The sequence below is a fragment of the Gekko japonicus genome, unplaced genomic scaffold (assembly GCF_001447785.1).
Source record: "Gekko japonicus isolate JY-2015 unplaced genomic scaffold, Gekko_japonicus_V1.1 scaffold2024, whole genome shotgun sequence".
NCBI lineage: Eukaryota > Metazoa > Chordata > Lepidosauria > Squamata > Gekkonidae > Gekko > Gekko japonicus.
This window is the reverse complement of record NW_015163149.1, coordinates 293,459-312,381: the sequence shown is the minus strand read 5'-3', so window position 1 is coordinate 312,381 and position 18,923 is coordinate 293,459. Positions and strand designations below refer to the sequence as shown.

The 18,923-nt window shown below is 47.8% G+C and overlaps 1 protein-coding gene across 1 annotated transcript in view; it reads right to left on the bottom strand.

The window, feature by feature from the left end:
- Positions 1 to 11,787: 11,787 nt before the first annotated feature.
- The window catches only part of LOC107106814 (cytochrome P450 2G1-like), a 17,867-nt gene continuing 10,731 nt past the window's right edge, over positions 11,788 to 18,923 (bottom strand). The window contains exons 7-9 of the mRNA XM_015407019.1: positions 17,048 to 17,085; positions 15,393 to 15,534; positions 11,788 to 11,969 (exon numbers count right to left, since the gene is read on the bottom strand). Of these exons, the coding sequence (XP_015262505.1) occupies positions 11,788 to 11,969; positions 15,393 to 15,534; positions 17,048 to 17,085 (362 nt within the window). The remainder of the gene's footprint in view (positions 11,970 to 15,392; positions 15,535 to 17,047; positions 17,086 to 18,923) is intronic.

Below are 18,923 nucleotides of genomic sequence, written 5' to 3'. Positions count from 1 at the left end.
CGGGTAAACTGGGATCTCCACCAATGTACACCAGGATTTTTCCCTTTAAGAGAACTCTCAAACAAACCAGGAAGATGTTCAACCAGAAACATGTTTTAATTTAAAAGAAAATAGAAATGGACAAAAATGCATGCACACACAAGCACACACTAAAACACATAACAAGAGCTGACTAAGAGAGGCAGGGAGGGAAAGGGGAAAGCAATTTTAGGGAAAGGCAATAATTACTGATCCTGAAGAAGTCCACAGAAGCAGCAAAACGGCCAGTGTTTCAGGAAGCAAAAGAGAACCCACGAGCAGGTGGGGGTGTGAGGAGGTCCACAGAAGCAGCAAAACAGCCAGTATTTCAGGAAGCAAAAGACAACCCATGAGCAGGTGGGGGTGTGAGGAGGGATCCAAGCCATGCACACACACACATAGCTCCTGGGTAGACAGGGTGCCATAGGTACAGGGCAAAACATACCCTTAGGCAGGGATGACATGCTTGCCAGAAAACAATGACTTAATGGTTAATTGGATACTTGATGGTACTGGATGGGAAGGGCAATTGGAAAGGTGAAAAGATTTAAGTGTTAATTAATTGTCGCTTAATCAAGGGGTAATGAGTGAGGGGAAGTGAGGCTGGGGGGGGGTTTGATGGGATTATGCTGAGTGAATCAATAGGTCCTGGGCAACCAATTGTTCTAAAGTCATGCATCACTCCAGGGCAAGGAGGGGGTGTAGCCAGCCAGCTGCTCTGACTTGTGTTTTGAAACTGTTTTTCCAGGCTGATGCCTGGCTGGCATCCATCTCGGTCCACTTTGGCCCAGACTTAAGATATTGGGGTACTATGGTGGCTCAGTGGTTAAGACGCTAAACTGCAGTGCAGCAGTTCAAGACCCGAGGGCCGCATGGTGGAGTGAGCTCCCGTCTCTGGCCCCAGCTCCTGCCAACCTAGCAGTTCAAAAGCAAGAAACTGCAAGTAGATAAATAGGTACTGCTTTGGTGGGAAGGTCACAGCGTTCCATGCGCCTTGGTGTTTAGTCATGCCGGCTACATGACCACGGAAACGTCTTCAGACAGCGCTGGCTCTTCGGCTTGGAAACAGAGATGAGCACCGCATCCCTAGAGTTGGTTCGACTGGCTTTCGAGCAAGGGAAATCCTTACCTTTACCTTTATTAAAAGGGATGCTTTTGCCTCTATAACCTATAAACTGCCGCTCTGCGGGAGGAAGGGTCTGACTGCTGATCACATATCTGGCAAAGTTTGTCCTTTCCAGAACTGAGCAATCAGAAGATTGGCTACTGTCAGAAGATTTAGGATTAAAATTCTACACTTTCCTGGTACATTTGAAGGAACAATTCCCTACAAGTTCAAAACCTGGATTCTTATTAATATGCATGCCCAGAATCATAATGTAATATCAACATTTGTCATCATAGGTCTGATCAACTGGGAAATATTTTTTTTAAACCCACTAACCGAGTTGTTGCACCTTCAGCCTTTATTTGTTACTGGAGTAGATCTCTGCGCTAGTCTAACTCATACCCTCAGTGTGTGAGTTATGTGCCGCCAACTCGCTCCTGGTTTATGGTGACCCTGTGGATTAATGACCTCCAAAACATCCTCTCCTTAACAGCCTTGGTCAGGCCTTGCAAACTGAGGGCCTGTTGGGTCTTCCGCTTTCCCTACCCTTATTGTCTTTTCCAGTGACTTTCGTTTTCTCATAATGTGATGAAAGTATGATCGCTTCAGTCTGGTCGTTTTAGCGTCAAAGGGGAGTTCAGGTTTGATTGGATCTAAAACTCACTTGCTTGTCTTTTTGGCAGGTATCAGTGAAACTCTCCTAAAAAAACCCCACCCATTTCAAACTAATCGGCTTTCTTCGTTGTCCAGTTTTCTCACTCGTACATAGTAATGGGGAATTCTATAATATGAATTATCTCGGTGTCTGTTGTGGGGAGGGGAAGGGAAAGGAGACTGTAGGCCACTCTGAGACTCCGAGTGAAGGGCGAGGTATAAATCCAATCTCCTCCTCCTCCTCCTCCTCTTCTTCCTTACCCTTGATCTTTCCCAGCTCCTTCCTGGCTGCCCTTTCCAGCCTCAGTCTCCTTCTGATTTCCTGGCTGCAGCCTCCCTTTTGGTTGATGATGGAGCCAAAGAATAGAAAAATCTTGAACAATTTCAATTTTTTCATTGTCAGCCTTAAATTCCTCAGTATTCATTCTTTTTGTCTTCCAGATGTCCAGCCGTAAATCCTGCTCTGGCACTTTCTGCTTTAACCTTCATCAGTATTTGTTTCAAGCCTTCACTGTTTTCTGCCAGCAATGCGGCATCATCTGCATTTTTCGAATTGTTAATGTTCCTTCCACCATATTTCTCTTCATCTAAAACTAATCCAGCTTTCCTTATGATATGTTCTACATGTAAATTGAAGCGATAGGGAGATGAAATACATACTCGTCTGACGCCTGTGCCAGTTGGAAACCACTCTGTTTCTCCATATTCTATCCTTTTCCCCCAAGTTTTTTTATTTTATAGTTGACAAACAAACATAGGATGTGGTCACACAGAGCATTAACCACGCTACAGAGACGGAAGATAGGCGGATTTTCCTGGCGTGATCACAGCGCCACATCTGGGAAGCGTAGCGCTCCCGTGGCGAACCCGAGGCTTCCCGCCGAAGATGTGGGGTAAAAAACTTGTACCTCCGAAGTACTAGTTTCCGGAAACCGCGGGGAAAGGGTGGGCGCCTGACCGCGTTTCCGGTGGTAGGTTGTGGCATCCGGTGCCCACCCATGTCGGAGGACATGAACCGGGCGGCAGAGGAGGAGGTGCAGGGGGGCATGGCGGGAGGGCGGCCCGGCTGAAGCTCCTCCTGGAGGGGACAGGATGGAGGACACGTTGCATTCCTCTGCAGCCCTGGAAGGGGTTAAACCCGGAGCCTTTTGCTAGGGAGGCCGTTGCATGCCACAGGATTGTCCTGTGATCAGCACCTCCCCCCTAACCACGGGACCTCGATGGGTCCTCAACGGGACGTCTGATTGTGCAGCCGCACGTTATTTTGCTCCAGGGCAAACAGCCACGCTTCTCCCCCGCATTTTCCTGCCCGTGTGACCGGGGCCATAGTTACATAAAATCCAGGGTTACAACTAATCTTTGATTTAACTTCTATATTACCTCATATATTACCTGTTTAAAATATTATCCGTCTAAATCACCATATATTTTGAAAAGTATTTTGCACTATAGTTTAATATACATTTTATTATTTATTCTAATTAATTATTTTGTCAAGATTGTTCATTTATACCAAATGTAAAATCTTGCCCAACGTGTTTTCAAAGCTTGTTTCATCTCGTCCTCTGAGAATTAAAGTCAGTTTATCCATTTCAGCAGTCTCGAGTATTTTATTGATAGTCTCTTCTTTTGAGGGTATTTCTTTCTTCCTCCAGTATTTGGCATATAAAATCCTTGCAGTAATTATTACATGTATAATAAGATTAAAATCTTGTTTTTTACAATTTTGTGGCATTATATTCAAAAGAAACAGTTCAGGTACAAACGGTATGGTATATTCCAACATCTTTTGTAACATTTCATGAATCCATGCCCATATTCTATCCTAACAGTAGACTCTTCTCCAGAGTACAGGTTGCACATCAAGACAGTCAGAAATTGTGGCACACCTGTTTCTTTTAAAATTGTCCATATCTTTTCATGATCCACCTAACCTAAGCTTTGCTGTCATCTATGAAACACAAGCTGACTTCCCCCCCTCCCCTGAGAAACTATCTTATATGCTGCAGTAACCATTGTAGATTTGTAACTTAATTCCATTTATATATCTAATAGCCAAGTTGCCCCCTCCATGCGGATATCTAAATCCACACATTGGGGGTACTTGGGGGGCAGACAGATTTTCCTGCACACTTGGAGCAGTCCCCAGGTGTGCAGAAAAATCTAAAAAGTTGAAAAAATATATGGGGGATATTTAAATCCCCCCCAAGTAAAAGCGTTCCCTGCGCATGCACAGAGAACACTCTGGCCATTGGGGGGGAGGCTCAGTGGGCCCGAGGGGGAGCGGGAGAAGACTCGGCAGGCCCACGCAGCTCGCTGCCAGTGTGTGTGGGGGGGAGAAGGATTGGCAGGCCCGGTGGCTGGGAGCTGCGCGGGCCTCGCTGTCGCTGCTGGGGGGGTTGGGGCAAGAAGGATTGGTGGGCCCAGGCCTCACCATCGGTGCAGGGGTGGGGGTGAAGGCTCACCTGCGGCTGCTTCTTCCTCCACGTGGAGCTCCTTCTCCCCCCCCCCAGTTTCACGGGTCCCCACTTCTTGTTATCTCTAATCCCAAAATTAACAGTGAACGTGATCAAATAGCTCAACATCATTTGTGTTTTGCTATAATTAAAGACAAGTCCGATGCAGTGAACATGAAATTAAGCAAACTCCAGAGGACGACGGAAGACAGGAGGACTTGGCGTGATGTGGTCCATGGGGTCGCGAAGAGTCGAACTCGACTGCGTGACTGAACAACAACAACAACAAAGACAATTCCTTCCCCCATCTTCTTTCTACACCAGTGGTGGCGGTACTTGTTCCATAGGCGAAGAAGAAGAGATTGGATTTATACCCTGCCCTTCACTCGGAGTCTCAGAGTGGCTTACAAACTCCTTTCCCTCCCCCTCCCCACAACAGACACCCTGTGAGGTAGGGGGGGCTGAGAGAGCTCGTTCAAGGACTTCTCTTGAGAGAACAGCTCTGACAGAACTAGGGCACACCCAAGGTCATCCAGCAGCTGCAAGCGGAGGAGTGGGGAATCAGACCCGGCTCTCTCAGATTAAAGTCCGCGCACTCAACCACTACACCAAACTGGCTCTCCACCAAACTAGATGCATAAACTGGTAGTCTTAGAAACATCCTAGAGATTTTAACATCTAATTAGTTGCAGCCGCCGAGGAAGCTCCAACCCTGAGGGAGCAGAGGAGATCTTTCCGCACTCTGCCATCATGTCCCAAATCTTCCCTTGCATTTGGCCAGGAAGCTCTGCACACGGCTCCGGAGCTGTGTGCAAAACTTCCTGGCCGAGTGTAAGTAGCCTAAAGCCCAGGAAAGTTCTGGGCCTGAAGCCACGCTGATCATGTGGGATAGTTTAGTGGCCAAATTCCTTCTCGACGGATCTTTTACTGACAACTCCTCTTTTGCTGTTGGACAAGAGCAGAGGCCTCACGGGAGAGCCTTCCCAAAGTTAGCTAGAAGTATGGAAGGGCATTATACTCCACGGATGTCTCTCTCCTCCTCAAACTCCACCCTCCCCAGGCTCCACCCCCAGATTTCCTAACCCAGAATTCAGGGGCGTGAGCCGTGTTTGTTTGTTGCTGCAAAACAGTAAAAACCCAAGTAGCACCTTTAAGACTAACAAACTTCACTGTAGCATAAGCTTTCGAGAAACATAGCTCTCTTTGTTAAATGCATCTGATGAAGAGAGCTGTGTTTCTCGAAAGCTTATGCTACAATAAAGTTTGTTCATCTTAAAGGTGCTACTAGGCTATTTACTGTTTGTCTAACCCAGAATTGGCAAGCATAGTCCTACCCTAGAGGTAGGTGAGGGGTGTAAGGAACTACCTTGTAAGCAGTGTTCCCTCTAAGCTGAGTTAGTGTGAGCTAGCTCACAGTTTTTTAGCCTCCGGCTCACACATTTTTGTCTCAGCTCAGGAACGATGGTTTCAGAGTAAACTAATCTATGCAGAAGCCAAATTGCTCATTTACAACTTTAATGTCAGTAGCTCACAAAGTAGAATTTTTGCTCACAAAACTCCACAGCTTAGAGGGAGCATTGCTTGTAAGTGCCTTAGATACAGGTGTTCATCTATGTTGGTCTGAAACAATGAGAGAAAAAACACCTTTAGACATTTATCTGCTATTTTGACATGTTTATTGCTTTACGACTGTTGACCTTATAACCTTAACTTGTTATTTAGTGTTTCACTTTGCATAACTTAAAGATCGTCATGTTACATGTAAATTTGCTGTTAAATCCATGTCTACAAGTTTAGAGCTTCATCTGCCATTCCAATGCATTTGGAAAAAGCGTGCCTTGCACACAGAAGCTCACACCTTGAATAAACCTTTGTTGGTCTTCAAGGTGCCCCGAGACTCTAAATTTGTAAGTGCCTTGTTGTTCAGTCGCACAGTCGAGTCCGACTCTTCGCGACCCCATGGACCAGATCACGCCAGGCCTTCCTGTCTTCCGCTGTCCTCTGAAGTTGGCTCAATTTCATGTTCGTTGCATCGATGACACTGTCTAACCATCTCATCCTTTGCCGTCCCCGTCTTCTTTGACCTTCAATCTTTCCCAGCATCAGGGTCTTCTCCAGTGAGTGCTCTCTTCTCATTGGGTGGCCAAAGTATTTGAGCTTCAGTTTCATTATCTGGCCTCCCAGGGAACAGTCAGGGTTGATTTATTTTAGGATTGACTGATTTGATCTTCTTGCAGTCCAAGGGACTCTCAAGAGTCTTCTCCAGCACCCTAGTTCAAAAGAATCTATTCTTCGGCGCTCGGCCTTCCTTATAGTCCAACTCTCGCAGCCATACATGACTACTGGGAATACCATTGCTTTGACCATGCGGACTTTTGTTGGCAGGGTGATGTCTCTACTTTTTATCATGCTGTTTAGGTTCGCCATCGCTTTCCTCCCAAGGAGCAGGCGTCTTTTAATTTCATGGCTGCTGTCACAGTCTGCGGTGATCTGGGATCCCAGGAACGTGAAGTCTGTCACTACTTCCATGACTTCCCCTTCTATTTGCCAAGGAGTGATGGGGCCGGATGCCATGATCTTAGTTTTTTTGATGTTGAGCTTCAAGCCCAGTTTTGCGCGCTCCTCTTTCACTCTGAGTAAGTGCCTAGTTAGTCATAATCCATAATTTTCGTTTTACTTTCTGTTCTGTATTTTCCAATCCCCGAATGTCTCTGCCTGCTTTTGGTGTGTATTTACAAAATAAACTTTTTTAAAAAAATGATCCATTCTTGTTAAGAGACTGGGATGGATTACATCCCCCCTCCAACCCCCCAATCCTATTTAGAAGAAGAAGAAGAGATTGGATTTATACCCCACCCTTCAGTACCCAAAGGAGTCTCAGAGTGGCTGACAAACTCCTTTCCCTCCCCCTCCTCACAACAGACACCCCTTGTGAGGTAGGTGGGGCTGAGAGAGCTCTTGACAGAAACTGCTCTTTTTCAAGAACACCTCTGACAGAACTATGGCTTGCCCAAGGTCATCCAGCAGCTGCAAGTGGAGGAGTGGGGAATCAACCCCCCGGTTCTTCCAGATTAGAGTCCGCGCACTTAACCACCGCACCAAACTGGCTCTAGACACACACTAGGCAAGAGGAGATGTGGAAAACGCACATATATGCCAGTTTCTTGGCGGTGCTTCACAGGCACTGCCCAATGGAATTCTGGGGCAGCTTGATAGGAACTCCTAACAGTTCCTCAGCAACACCCTGGTTTGGGCAGTACTTTGAGCCCTGGAGTGTGGCGAGACCCCCAGGTCCTCCCCTCCCCCCCCCACCTCCAACACAGCCCTCCCAACCTTTGACCTTCTGGATTTGCAGAATCAAGCAGGAATCCTGTTTCCCAATCTAGGGACTCAGCACTCATGTCTATTTGTTCATTTACTATTACCAAATATTGCAAATTGAACTGTGTGCTACATTAGGTAACGTTAGCATTAATTATGTAACATCAGTGTTAGGTAACATTAACTCACAGGTGAGTACAGAAACGGAAATCCACCAAGCCTGGCAGAGGATTTGGATGAGACAGTCCTAGAACAGATTACGAAATTCTCAAAGAGACGGGACACGGTGGTCATGGGAGATTTCAGTTACCCGGATATCTGTCGGAAGTCTGACTCTGCAGGAGGAGGACCAGTCGTGTTGTGTGCTGCAATTGTCCATCTGTGAAGAAGGCTTGGTGAAACGGTGGCATTTAGGCCAGCCAATCCCATGGATGGACTATTGCTATCTACTCTTTGAACATATTTGGATATAACTGCTTGGAAGCAAGTGGCTACTTGAAAGCAAGAAGCATAAAACATTTGGTATGTCTTATCGGCAGAAGAACTTTAAAGCTTGTATATTACAACCCCAAATGACAACAGTCTACTATCTTTAAAGAAGCCCTTGACTTATGGCCTCAGATGAGAAAGAGGGGGAAACTACCATGGGGGTTAGTGAGGTACTTAAAAGGCTTCGCCTGGGGAGGGAAAAGAACTGAGATATCTATAGGATAGGTACCTAAGGCTCCAGGTTAGGGACCTGTGAGGTACTGAAGGAAAGATCCAAAGAGACAAGCTGACCTTACAAGAGGCTATGATTCTTGATTTGGCTTACAAAAAAAGTTTGTAAGCCGCTCTGAGACTCCGTTGGGTAGTGAAGGGCAGGGTATAAATCCAATCCCTTCTTCTTCTTCTGGCAAAGGACTGAATCAATAGAGAGAGAAAGAGACCATAGCTCTTAAACAAAACCAGTTTATTACAACAGAAGCTTCTAAGGACAGAAGGCACTTCAACACTTACGAATCTTGGAGGAGGTGGAGGAGGAAGAAGAAGAGGAGGAGGAGGAGGAGGAGACTGGATTAATAACCCGCCCTTCTCTCGGAGTCTCAGAGCGGCTTACAAACTCCTTTCCCTTTCCCCTCCCCACAACAGACACCCTGTGAGGTAGACGGGGCTGAGAGAGCTCTGACAGAAACTGCTCTTTTTCAAGGACAGCTCTTGTCAGAACTATGGTTTGCCCAAGGTCATCCAGCCAGGTGCAAGTGGAGGAGTGGGGAATCAAACCCGGTTCTCCCAGATTAGAATCCGTACACTTAACCACTACACCAAAAACAACATTTCCATATTCAGCACAGAATACTTCAACACAAACACAGTGCCCTAGTATGAAATACAGAGCGCCCTGGTCTAGTTAACAATAGATCACAGAGAGCTGGTTGATGACCAGCCCAGAGCAAATAAGTCTTCAACCATTTATACCCTCAGTACCCGCAGGTTCAGCCCTCATTAACACGCTTTTAGCAGAAGATCAAAATAAAGAGAACAGTTTTCACCCTGAACTCATACCCTAGTTATCCTAGACAGTCAAGGACGTTATGTGTCAAAATAGTCAGAAATATCATAAGTTCATCCCAAGAATCTAAGAGCCTTCAGTAGATTCTGGTCAAATCTGCATTTGTTTTTCCCACCTTTAAAAAAGCTGTCTACATTTGGTGTTGTTTTCACACCTCAACAGTGCTAGCATACTTTTGCATGTCCGCATATGTTTATTGCCCTCTCGTGGCGGCTCCACTGTCATTGCCCCTCCCCACCGCTTTAAAAGAATTTTCTCCAAACAACATTCAAACAAGCAAAGAGAGAAACGGCGTCACGGCAGCACGAAACAGATTAAAAAATGCAAATGCAGATTCGACCAAACTCAATGTTTAGACTTTATTGTGACCTTACTGGAAGCAGAGTGCATTGTCAGGCTAGAGAGAGGGTTGGGAGATGTAGCTAAGCCTGCAAAGCCTTATGGGAGAGGAACCAAGCAGAGAGGCCTCAGCCGATATAGGCTGTTATACAGAAATGCCCCGGGGCTCACTGATTTTCCTGCCACATCCACATGAAGCATGTAGGAATAGCCCAGTCTGGAGGTTACGGAGGTGTAAAGCTTGGCTGCCAGAGTCCAAGGGGAAGAATGTTTCTGTAATTTGCAAAGTGGCCTGTTTGTTTACTTGAAGTATTTATTCATTGCATCCCCCCCCCCCAAGACAGCATATCCAGGGGAGGATTTTTCAGCGGACTGATATTATTAAAAGGAATTTCTCCTCCCACGTACCTAGTTGGACAGGAAGGGGATTAGGTACAGAGAATGCCTGTCGTTTTGGGATGCTGGATGCCACCGGAGGGGAGCCCTCGTTATGGTTTCCTAATTTACCCTGCCAGCTGAATTTCTTTTTCAACTCGAGTGTGTGCAGAAGAGGGCAACCAGGATGGTGAGGGGGTTGGAATCCAGGTCTTACGAGGGAAGGCTGAAAGAGTTGGGTCTGTTTAGCCTGGGAAAGAGAAGGCTTAGAGGGGACATGATTGCAGTCTTCAAGTATTTGAAGGGCTGTCATGTAGAAGACGGAGCAGATCTATTCTCTCTTGCTCCGGATTGCAAGACTAGCTCTAATGGGTGGGAATTACAAGGGAGTCGTTACGGGCTAAATATCAGGAAAAACTTCCTAACTGTAAGAGTGGTTGAGCAGTGGAACAGTCTGCCTCAGGAGGTGGTGGATGCTCCTTCGCTGGACGTTTTCAAGCAGAGGCTGGACGACCATCTTTCGGGTATGTTGTAGGGCTATCTTTCGGATATGCTCCTGGAGAGTACAGGGGGTTGGACTAGATGACCTGCAAGGTCCCTTCCAACTCTAACATTCTATGATTCTATGATCTCTGAAGTCCGGACTCTCCTGGGATATCTCCAGGCCCCATCTGGAGGTTGGCAGCCATAGTTTGCAGTAACTTCCACAAAGGTTTTTAAAAATTATTTTAAATGAATATGTTTGTTAATTATAGTTTACTGTGTTTCAGTAGCAGTGTAGAATCACAAATCACTTGGGCATTTCCCCAGGGAGCAAAGAATCTTATCATAAAAGATTAAGAGGAAATAATAAAAACACCTTGAGAAACCTGAAAGCATTTTGCTTTGACTGCAAAAGACTCAGAAATGAGAGCCTGCTAGGACTGCCAACAGTAAATTTAGTCATGAGATGTTGGCATACCTCCCCTTTCCCTCCATGTGGTTTCTGGTCCCTGTGTTGGTATACTCCTTCAATCCCTTCATTCCTTACCTCTCAACCCTTCTTGTTGGTTATTACTTAAATTATTGCTTTAAAAAAATCTATTTTTGAATACAAAACTTTGTGTGATAATTTCTTAAGTGAAATAAATTAAATACATGCAAATTTGCATATTTATTTATTCACAACATTTATACCCTGCTTTTCTGCCCTCATCAGGGCCGCTACAGCCACTAACAGATTACGAACTTACATAATAAAAACTCATCTTAAAAACCATGAAAACCAAACAAAAACACATAATTCAAGCAATTAAAACCAAGCAATTAGCAACAAATAAAGAATTTTCAGTATTTTGGGCAATGGAGATAGATGACAGACAGACAGATAGACAGACAGACAGACTGAATGAATTCAGGGGGTGCTAAATGTCATTGTGACAAAAGTGATTACTACATTTGGGTGGAACTAATGTGTATCCCTATTGAAAGGGAAAAACAAATTGATTGGATTGGAGGAGGAGGAGGAGGAGGAGGAGGAGAGATTGGATTTATACCCCGCCTTTCACTACCCAAGGGAGTCCCAGAGCAGCTTACAAACTCCTCTCCCTTCCACACAACAGACATTTCGTGAGGCGGGTGGGGCTGAGAGAGCTCTCCCGAGGACTGCCCTTGAGAGAACAGCTTCTGATGGAATTGTGGCTTGCCCAAGGTCATCCAGCAGCTGGGAGTGGAGGAATCAAACCGGGTTCTCCCAGATTAAAGTCCGTGCACTTCACCATGACACCAAACTGGTTCTCCACATAGAAAGAAAGCCACACAGCAGGGGAGGTTTGCTGTCTCGCAAGCTCCGCGACAACACGCCGGCATCTACCTGGGAAGCAGCTCAGGAGGAAATGCGCCAGTGTAAGAGTTAGAGAGGCAGGCCATAGGTACGCACAGGGTCCTTTTCTTCCCCACCCTTTGTGCAGATGCCAGGCTGGGGTTTAGCGAGGGACCAGGCACAGCTGGTACGTGGGGGGGATGTTCCCGAAGCCGCTCACTTTTGGGCTGATGTCAATGTCCTCCGGGGGCACGAGGGGCTTCAGCGAGAAGTTCTGCAGGACGGTGGTGAAGTAGAGGAAGAGCTCCATGCGCGCCATGGCTTCCCCCAGGCAGATGCGCTTCCCTGGCGGAGAGAAAGGAGAGCGGCGTGAGTGGAGCCGGGGGCAAAGTGGTTCTGCGGGGGGGGGAGGGGGGTTGCAGCCCCAGTTTTGTCCCAAATGGATCTCAGCTCTGGATCAAGCATGCTTCTCAGTGTGTCTCTGCCTGGGGAGAGACTGGCTTGGGTTCCATGGATCCATTCTGCTAGCAGAGGGACTTTCTTCCAGAAGGAGACCAACGCAAGATGCTCTTCCAACTGTTCGTCCTGCATGAATGGAACGCTCCTCCTTCCGTAAAATGCCTCCTCTGTGTTAGCAGAACAACACCAGGTAACGATCCCCACTCCTATCATCCAGAGTTATCATCACCCATCACATTCGTATCCCTTCCTCTGCCAGGCAGAGCAGTGTGAGGAATCTAAGAAGAGCCCTCCTGGATCAGACCAGTGAGGGTCCATCTAGTCCAGCATCCTATCTCACACGGTGGCCAGCCAGTTCCTCTGGAGGGCCAGCAACAGGGCAGAGAGGCCGAGGCCTTCCCCTGAGAAGAACACCAGAAGAGCCCTGCTGGGTCAGACCAGGGAGGGTCCCTCTAGTCCAGCATCCTGTCTCACACGGGGGCCAGCCAGTTCCTCTGGAGGGCCAGCAACAGGGCAGAGAGGCCGAGGCCATCCCCTGATAAGGACACCAGAAGAGCCCTGCTGGGTCAGACCAGGGAGGGTCCCTCTAGTCCAGCCTCCCGTCTCCCTCAGGGGCCGGCCAGTCCCTCTGGAGGGCCAGCAACAGGGCAGAGAGGCCGAGGCCTTCCCCTGAGAAGAACACCAGAAGAGCCCTGCTGGGTCAGACCAGGGAGGGTCCCTCTAGTCCAGCCTCTTGTCTCACATGGGCCAGCCAGTTCCTCTGGAGGGCCAGCAACATGGCACAGAGGCCGAGGCCTTCCCCTGAGAAGAACCTCAGAAGAGCCCTGCTGTATCATCAGACCAGAGAGGGTCCCTCTAGTCCAGCCTCCCATCTCACACAGGGGCCAGCCAGTTCCTCTGGAGGTCCAGCAACAGGGCAGGGAGGCTGAGGCCTTCATAAGAACCTCAGAAGAGCCCTGCTGGGTCAGACCAGGGAGGGTCCCTCCAGTCCAGCCTCCCGTCTCACACAGGGGCCAGCCAGTCCCTCTGGAGGGCCAGCAACAGGGCAGGGAGGCCGAGGCCTTCCCCTGATAAGGACACCAGAAGAGCCCTGCTGGGTCAGACCAGGGAGGGTCCCTCTAGTCCAGCATCCTGTCTCACACAGGGGCCAGCCAGTTCCTCTAGAAGGCCAACAACAGGGCAGAGAGGCCGAGGCCTTCTCCCGATGTTGCCTGCTATCACCGTTATTCAGAGGTTTACTGCCTCTGAACGTGGAGGTTCCCAGAACTACAACCTGGGGACAGTGCGTTCCATCTGGGTTCCCTGCTTTAAAAGGGTGTTGCTGACCAAATCTCCAATGTACCAGTGTAGCCTTCTCCAGATAGCCCCCAAAATGGGATCACACTGTGTGAAAATACAGTGAAAAAATATCACTGTAATGCGAGGATTCTAATAATATCTTTGAACCAATGAAGGGTATACTATAAAAATTCAGTCTTGTATTAGTGAAATTATTACGAATCATTCATGCATTGTCCGATCAATTGCATACAATTACTGTACATAGTTTTGCCACAATCAAAATAGCCAATAATAAATGCACTCAGGAAAGACGTAAAGTTCTTTATCCAACTATTGCAGTAATCAGTGAAGGAGATGCAATCTCATTACATATCCGAGAATCTCCACTAAAGTTCTGTCAGATCATGCACAATGGGCATCTAGAAATTACCCAATAAATCGACACTCCAACAAAATCGAGGCTACAATGATGAGGACCCGGATATATACTCGTTTCACACAGGTCTTCTTCTTGGTCGATCTGGTTTCACAAATATCACTCCTTGTTGTTACGGAACCAATTCCCAAAATAAACGTCTTAGTAGGGAAGCCAATCGTCTGTTGATCTTCAAAATAGGCACTCGCCTTACAGTCGCCTTACCATCTTAGTATTGTAATGAGAATAAGTGATATTTGTGAAAATAGATCAACCAGGAAGAAGGCCCGTGTGAAACGAGTATATATCCAGATCCTCGTTGTTAGAGCTTCGATTTTGTTGGAGCGTTGATTTATTGGGTGATTTCTACTTGCCCACTAAGAACATAAGAACATAAAAGAAGCCAATGTTGTATCAGGCCAGTGGCCCATCCAGTCCAACACTGGATGGCGTCAGTGATCCATGCTATGGTCACCTCGAGGCTGGACTACTGCAATGCTCTATACATGGGGCTGCCCTTGGTGCAACTCTGGAAGCTGCAGCTGGTGCAAAATGCGCCGGCCCTATGTGGGAGCACATCCAGCCTGTGCTAAAGACACTGCACTGGCTGCCAGTAGCATACCGGATTCATTTCAAGGCACTGGTTTTGACCTTTAAAGCCCTTTATGGTCAAGGACCTGCCTATCTGAGGGACCATCTTTCCCCGCATGTTCCCCCCGAGAGCACTGCGATCAGGGTCCCAAAATCCCTTGGCTCTCCCTGGTCCCAAAGATGCCAGTTGACATTGACAAGAACTAGGGCGTTCTCTTTGGCTGCTCCGACCTATTGAAATGAGCTCCCTGGTGAGATCAGGGCCCTGAGGGACCCCCAATGTTCCCTCTAAGCTGTGGAGTCTTGTGAGCAAACATTCTACTTTGTGAGCTACCAGCATGAAAGTTGTGAGCAAGCAATTTGGCTGCTGCATACATTAGTTTGCTCTGGAGCCATCCTTCCTGAGCCGAGGCAAAAATGTGTGAGCCAGAGGCTAAAAAACAGTGAGCTAGCTCACGCAAACTCAGCTTAGGGGGAACCCTGCCTGGGACAAGTTCCGCAGGGCCGTGAAAACGGAGCTTTTCTGGCAGGCCTTCCTATTGGAGCGGCACTTTATCATCCACGCCCTGCGCCGACTTACTTCCAGCCAAAGCTACCTAGAGTGGATGCACCGCTGAACGTGCTCTTAAACGCACTTTACTATATCTGGATCGCCATTGCTATATTAATGGTCCAAACTATTTATTGTGTATTTTATTGTGTATTTCATACTGAGATGTATTTTGTATTTATTGGGTTTTATGTCAGCCGCCATGAGCCTGCCTCGGCGGGGAGGGCGGAGTAAAAGTTTAAATAATAAATAAATAAATTGTAAGCGAAAGTTTGGGCAGAGGGAGGTCCCGCCTTCTGAAGGTTATCCAGTGAGCCCCTTCAGACCTCTGGCCTCATCTGTGAGGAATCAGTCTGCGTCGTAAGCAATCTCGCAATGTCCCTTCAGAGCCAGGATGCCACCAAAACGTCGGGAGTGGAAGAGAGAAAGGCCTACCTGAGGAGAAGGCCTACCTGATGAGAGAAAGGCCTACCTGAGGAGAAGGGCACAAAAGCGTCATTCTTCTTAAAGCGGCCTTGAGCGTCCAGGAAGTGTTCGGGGCAGAATCTCTCAGGGTGGCTGAAATATTTAGGGTCCCGTAAGACGGAGCCTAACAGGGGGAAGACATCAGTGCCCTGGAAAACATGGGAGAGAGAACATAACATGAGAAGAGCCCTGCCAGATCAGACCAAAGGCCCGCCGGATCAGACCAAAGGCCCTCCGGGTCCACCATTCTGTTCACAGCGGGGTCAACCAGCCGCCTCTAAGAAGGCCACAAACAGGGGAAAGAGCTGGACGTGAATGGAATGTTCCGTGCATTTGCCCCCATCCGTTATCTGCTGTCTAACTCTGGTATTTGGACAAGAACTCTATGGTGAAATCCACTTTTACCATAGAGTTTTTGCTCAAATACCAGAGCATTGCCTGGAAGTAGCTAGCATGATGGCGTCACTTCCTGTGCAATGCCAGCAGCGTGGCCTAGGCCACCTTCTTCCTACTGGTAAGCCCCCCCATCACCCACCAGTTGCCAGGAGAGCCCTGGCAACCAGTGTTCCCTCTAAGCTGAGTGAGTGTGAGCTAGCTCACAGTTCTTTAGCCTCCGGTTCACACATTTTCGTCTTCTCTCAGGAAAGATGGCGCCACAGCAAACTAATTTATGCAGTAGCCAAACAGCTTGCTGCTCACTACTTTCATGCCAGTAGCTCACAAAAAGGAATTTTTGCTCACAAGACTCCACAGCTTAGAGGGAGCATTGCTGGCAACCCTAAGCCAACACCTGGAGGTGGGCAACCCTATTTATACGAGGGGCCTCTGAGCCTGGCACGCTCCTCCTCTTCCACCTCCGGCCCACCGCTGCCATTCCCCGTCATCGGCACGGCAAACCTCTCCATTCTGGGCAGGTCCGTGATAGGGAACGGCGGTGTCATGATCTGGGCTGTGCCACCAGAGGCCTACTAGGCCCAGGGAGCCTGGCTAGCAGTAGGTGAGGCTGGGCCTACAACTCCCAGAAGCCCCTGAGAGGTTTTGGAGCCAAAATGGACCAATAGGGAAGAAGAGGGCTGGGGAACAAAAGGGCTGGTGCCAGAGCAGAAGCTGTTCTTTCTTCCAGAGGGCAGAGCCAGAAGGAAGGCTGCTGCAGGGGAGAGACCCTCATCCTGCGTAGTCTATTGTCACTTGGGATAGTGAGCTAGGGACAGTCTATATTTAGACGCGTTAGGGCATTTGATTTCTTTTCTTTTCACCCACTTACTGTTATTATTCTGCACCTTGTTGTTTGACCTCTTATACAATAAACTATTTTCATTGTTCACTCTGCCTGGTCCTCACCCAGGGCTGTTTTTGGGCAGGAACACACAGGAACGGAGTTCCGGCTGTCTCCTGAGTTGGCCACGCCTAGCAGGAACTCATTAGCATAATAGGCCACACCTAACAGCAGAAACTCATTAGGGTTGGCTACATTAGGGGTATGTGGCCTAACATGCAAATAAGTTCCTGCTACAAAAAACCCCCAGGGTTTTGACAACAAACAAAGTAAACAGAATAAGAAGCAAAGGTGGGTGTGGCAACATGGGGGTGTGGCCTAATATGCCAATTAGCTGTGATGTCAGGGGTGTGGCCTGATAGGCTAACGAGTTTCTGCTGTTGGGTGTGGCCTATTATGCTAATGAGTTCCTGCTGGGCCTTTTCTACAAAAAAAGCCCTGCTCACGCCTATTATTCGTCCAAAAGGGAGGTCAGAAGGTCTTGGGAGGGGGCTCTGGGCCTTCTCAAGGGAGCCTGGAACCAGAGTGGTGGCAGCGTCAGGTGACACCCCATCTGAGCCGTGACAGGCGGTTAAGGACGGAGAGTCTCAAGAGAGAAAGAACAGCAAAGCAAGGGGAAGGAAGGAGTGGGCAAGGTGAAAAGGGAAAGTGTGCGCAGGGCGAAAGAGGACAAAGGGAAGATGCAACCTTGCCAGAGAGGAAGGACAAGGATTAAGGTGCGAGTTTGGAAGCGAAGTAGCAAGAGGGTGCCAGAGGTTCCACTGGCAGGTTCCCAGTGTCGCCTGCAGCACCACAGCGCGGGACAGAACAGGGCCTCCTTTCTTTTCTCTTCTTTCACACACCTGCCTGCCTGGAGGGGGCCTGTCCCTTTATTTAGGTGCTGTTAGGTAATCCCCTACCCGTGAAATTGTGGCCCTAGTCAGGTAACAAACTACAGAAGTAGTTCAGTGTAAACCGCTCTGAGACCCATTGGGGGTCATGGGCGGTATAGAAATCAAAAATGTATGTATGTATGTATGTATGTATGTATGTATGTATGTATGTATGTATTTGGAGACCTGCTTCAGCCAGCTTGCCAGCGAAACAATATTCTGTTCTAAATTGGTATTTTAAAGTTGTTTTTAATTGTATTGTATTGAGATTGATGTAACCCGCCCTGAGCCCGCTTGCAGGGAGGGCGGGATATAAATTTAATAAATAAATTAAATAAAGTTAAACAAAGGCATTGAAAACAAGCTGTTATGTATTTGCTTATCTGTTATGCAATGTCATCTAAACCGGAGCTTCAGGCACAAGCTCCATTGACTCTCAGGTATTCTAAACCCTGCAGTCGGATTGGTCACTGTTGCGTAACAGTCCAATCCGGAAAGACCCCGACCAACGGCGGGAACGAATCCCATTGGTCCTAAACTAGCCATTTTGATTGGTCGTTACCATGCTACGGGGTGTGGCCTCGCTCGTTCAAAATGTACATAGTTGTGTCGTTCGTTGAGTTGCTTGTCTGTGTTCTGAGCGAATGAAGAAATCACTTGTTTGAAACGCTGCCTCAATCTCAGTACATAATACAAGCCAAGGTATAAAAACAGCATAAAAACAAACAATAAACTAGTTGCTGATTTTCCGGGCTTTGTGGCCGTGCTCTTGGCCTTGTAGAACCTGATGTTTCACCAGCAGCTGTGACTGGCATCCTCAGAGGTATAACACAGAAAGATGGAGTACTCTCTGTGTCAAGGTCAGAAGAAAAATGGTAGGCAGGTAATTTATATCTACTCCAGAAGGTGGGGTAGAGCTGAGTCGTTATCATTACCCCACCTTCCTGACCAGATATAAATTATCTGCCTACCATTTTCCTTCTCACCTTGACACAGAGAGTACTCCATCTTTCTGTGTTATACCTCTGAGGATGCCAGTCACAGCAACTGGTGAAATTTCAGGTTCTACAATGCCAAGACCACGGCCACACAACCCGGAATATCTACAGCAACTAATGAACTCCGGCCGTGAAAGCCTTCGACAAAACAATAAATGGGCTGAAATGCTGCAGGGGAAAGCAGTCCTCAGGCCAGAGCAGATCACAGAATGGCTGAAGAAGACAAAAGCCCCCTTTGTTAAAAGAATCGGTGAAAAGGAATGCTTTCAGGGGTCCCCAAATCTTTTTGAGCCCGTGGGCACCTCTGGAATTCTGACACTGCGCGGGAGATGTAGTCACAAAATGGCCGCCACGCTCCCAACTGCAAAATGGCTGCCGCAGCTTACCTTCAG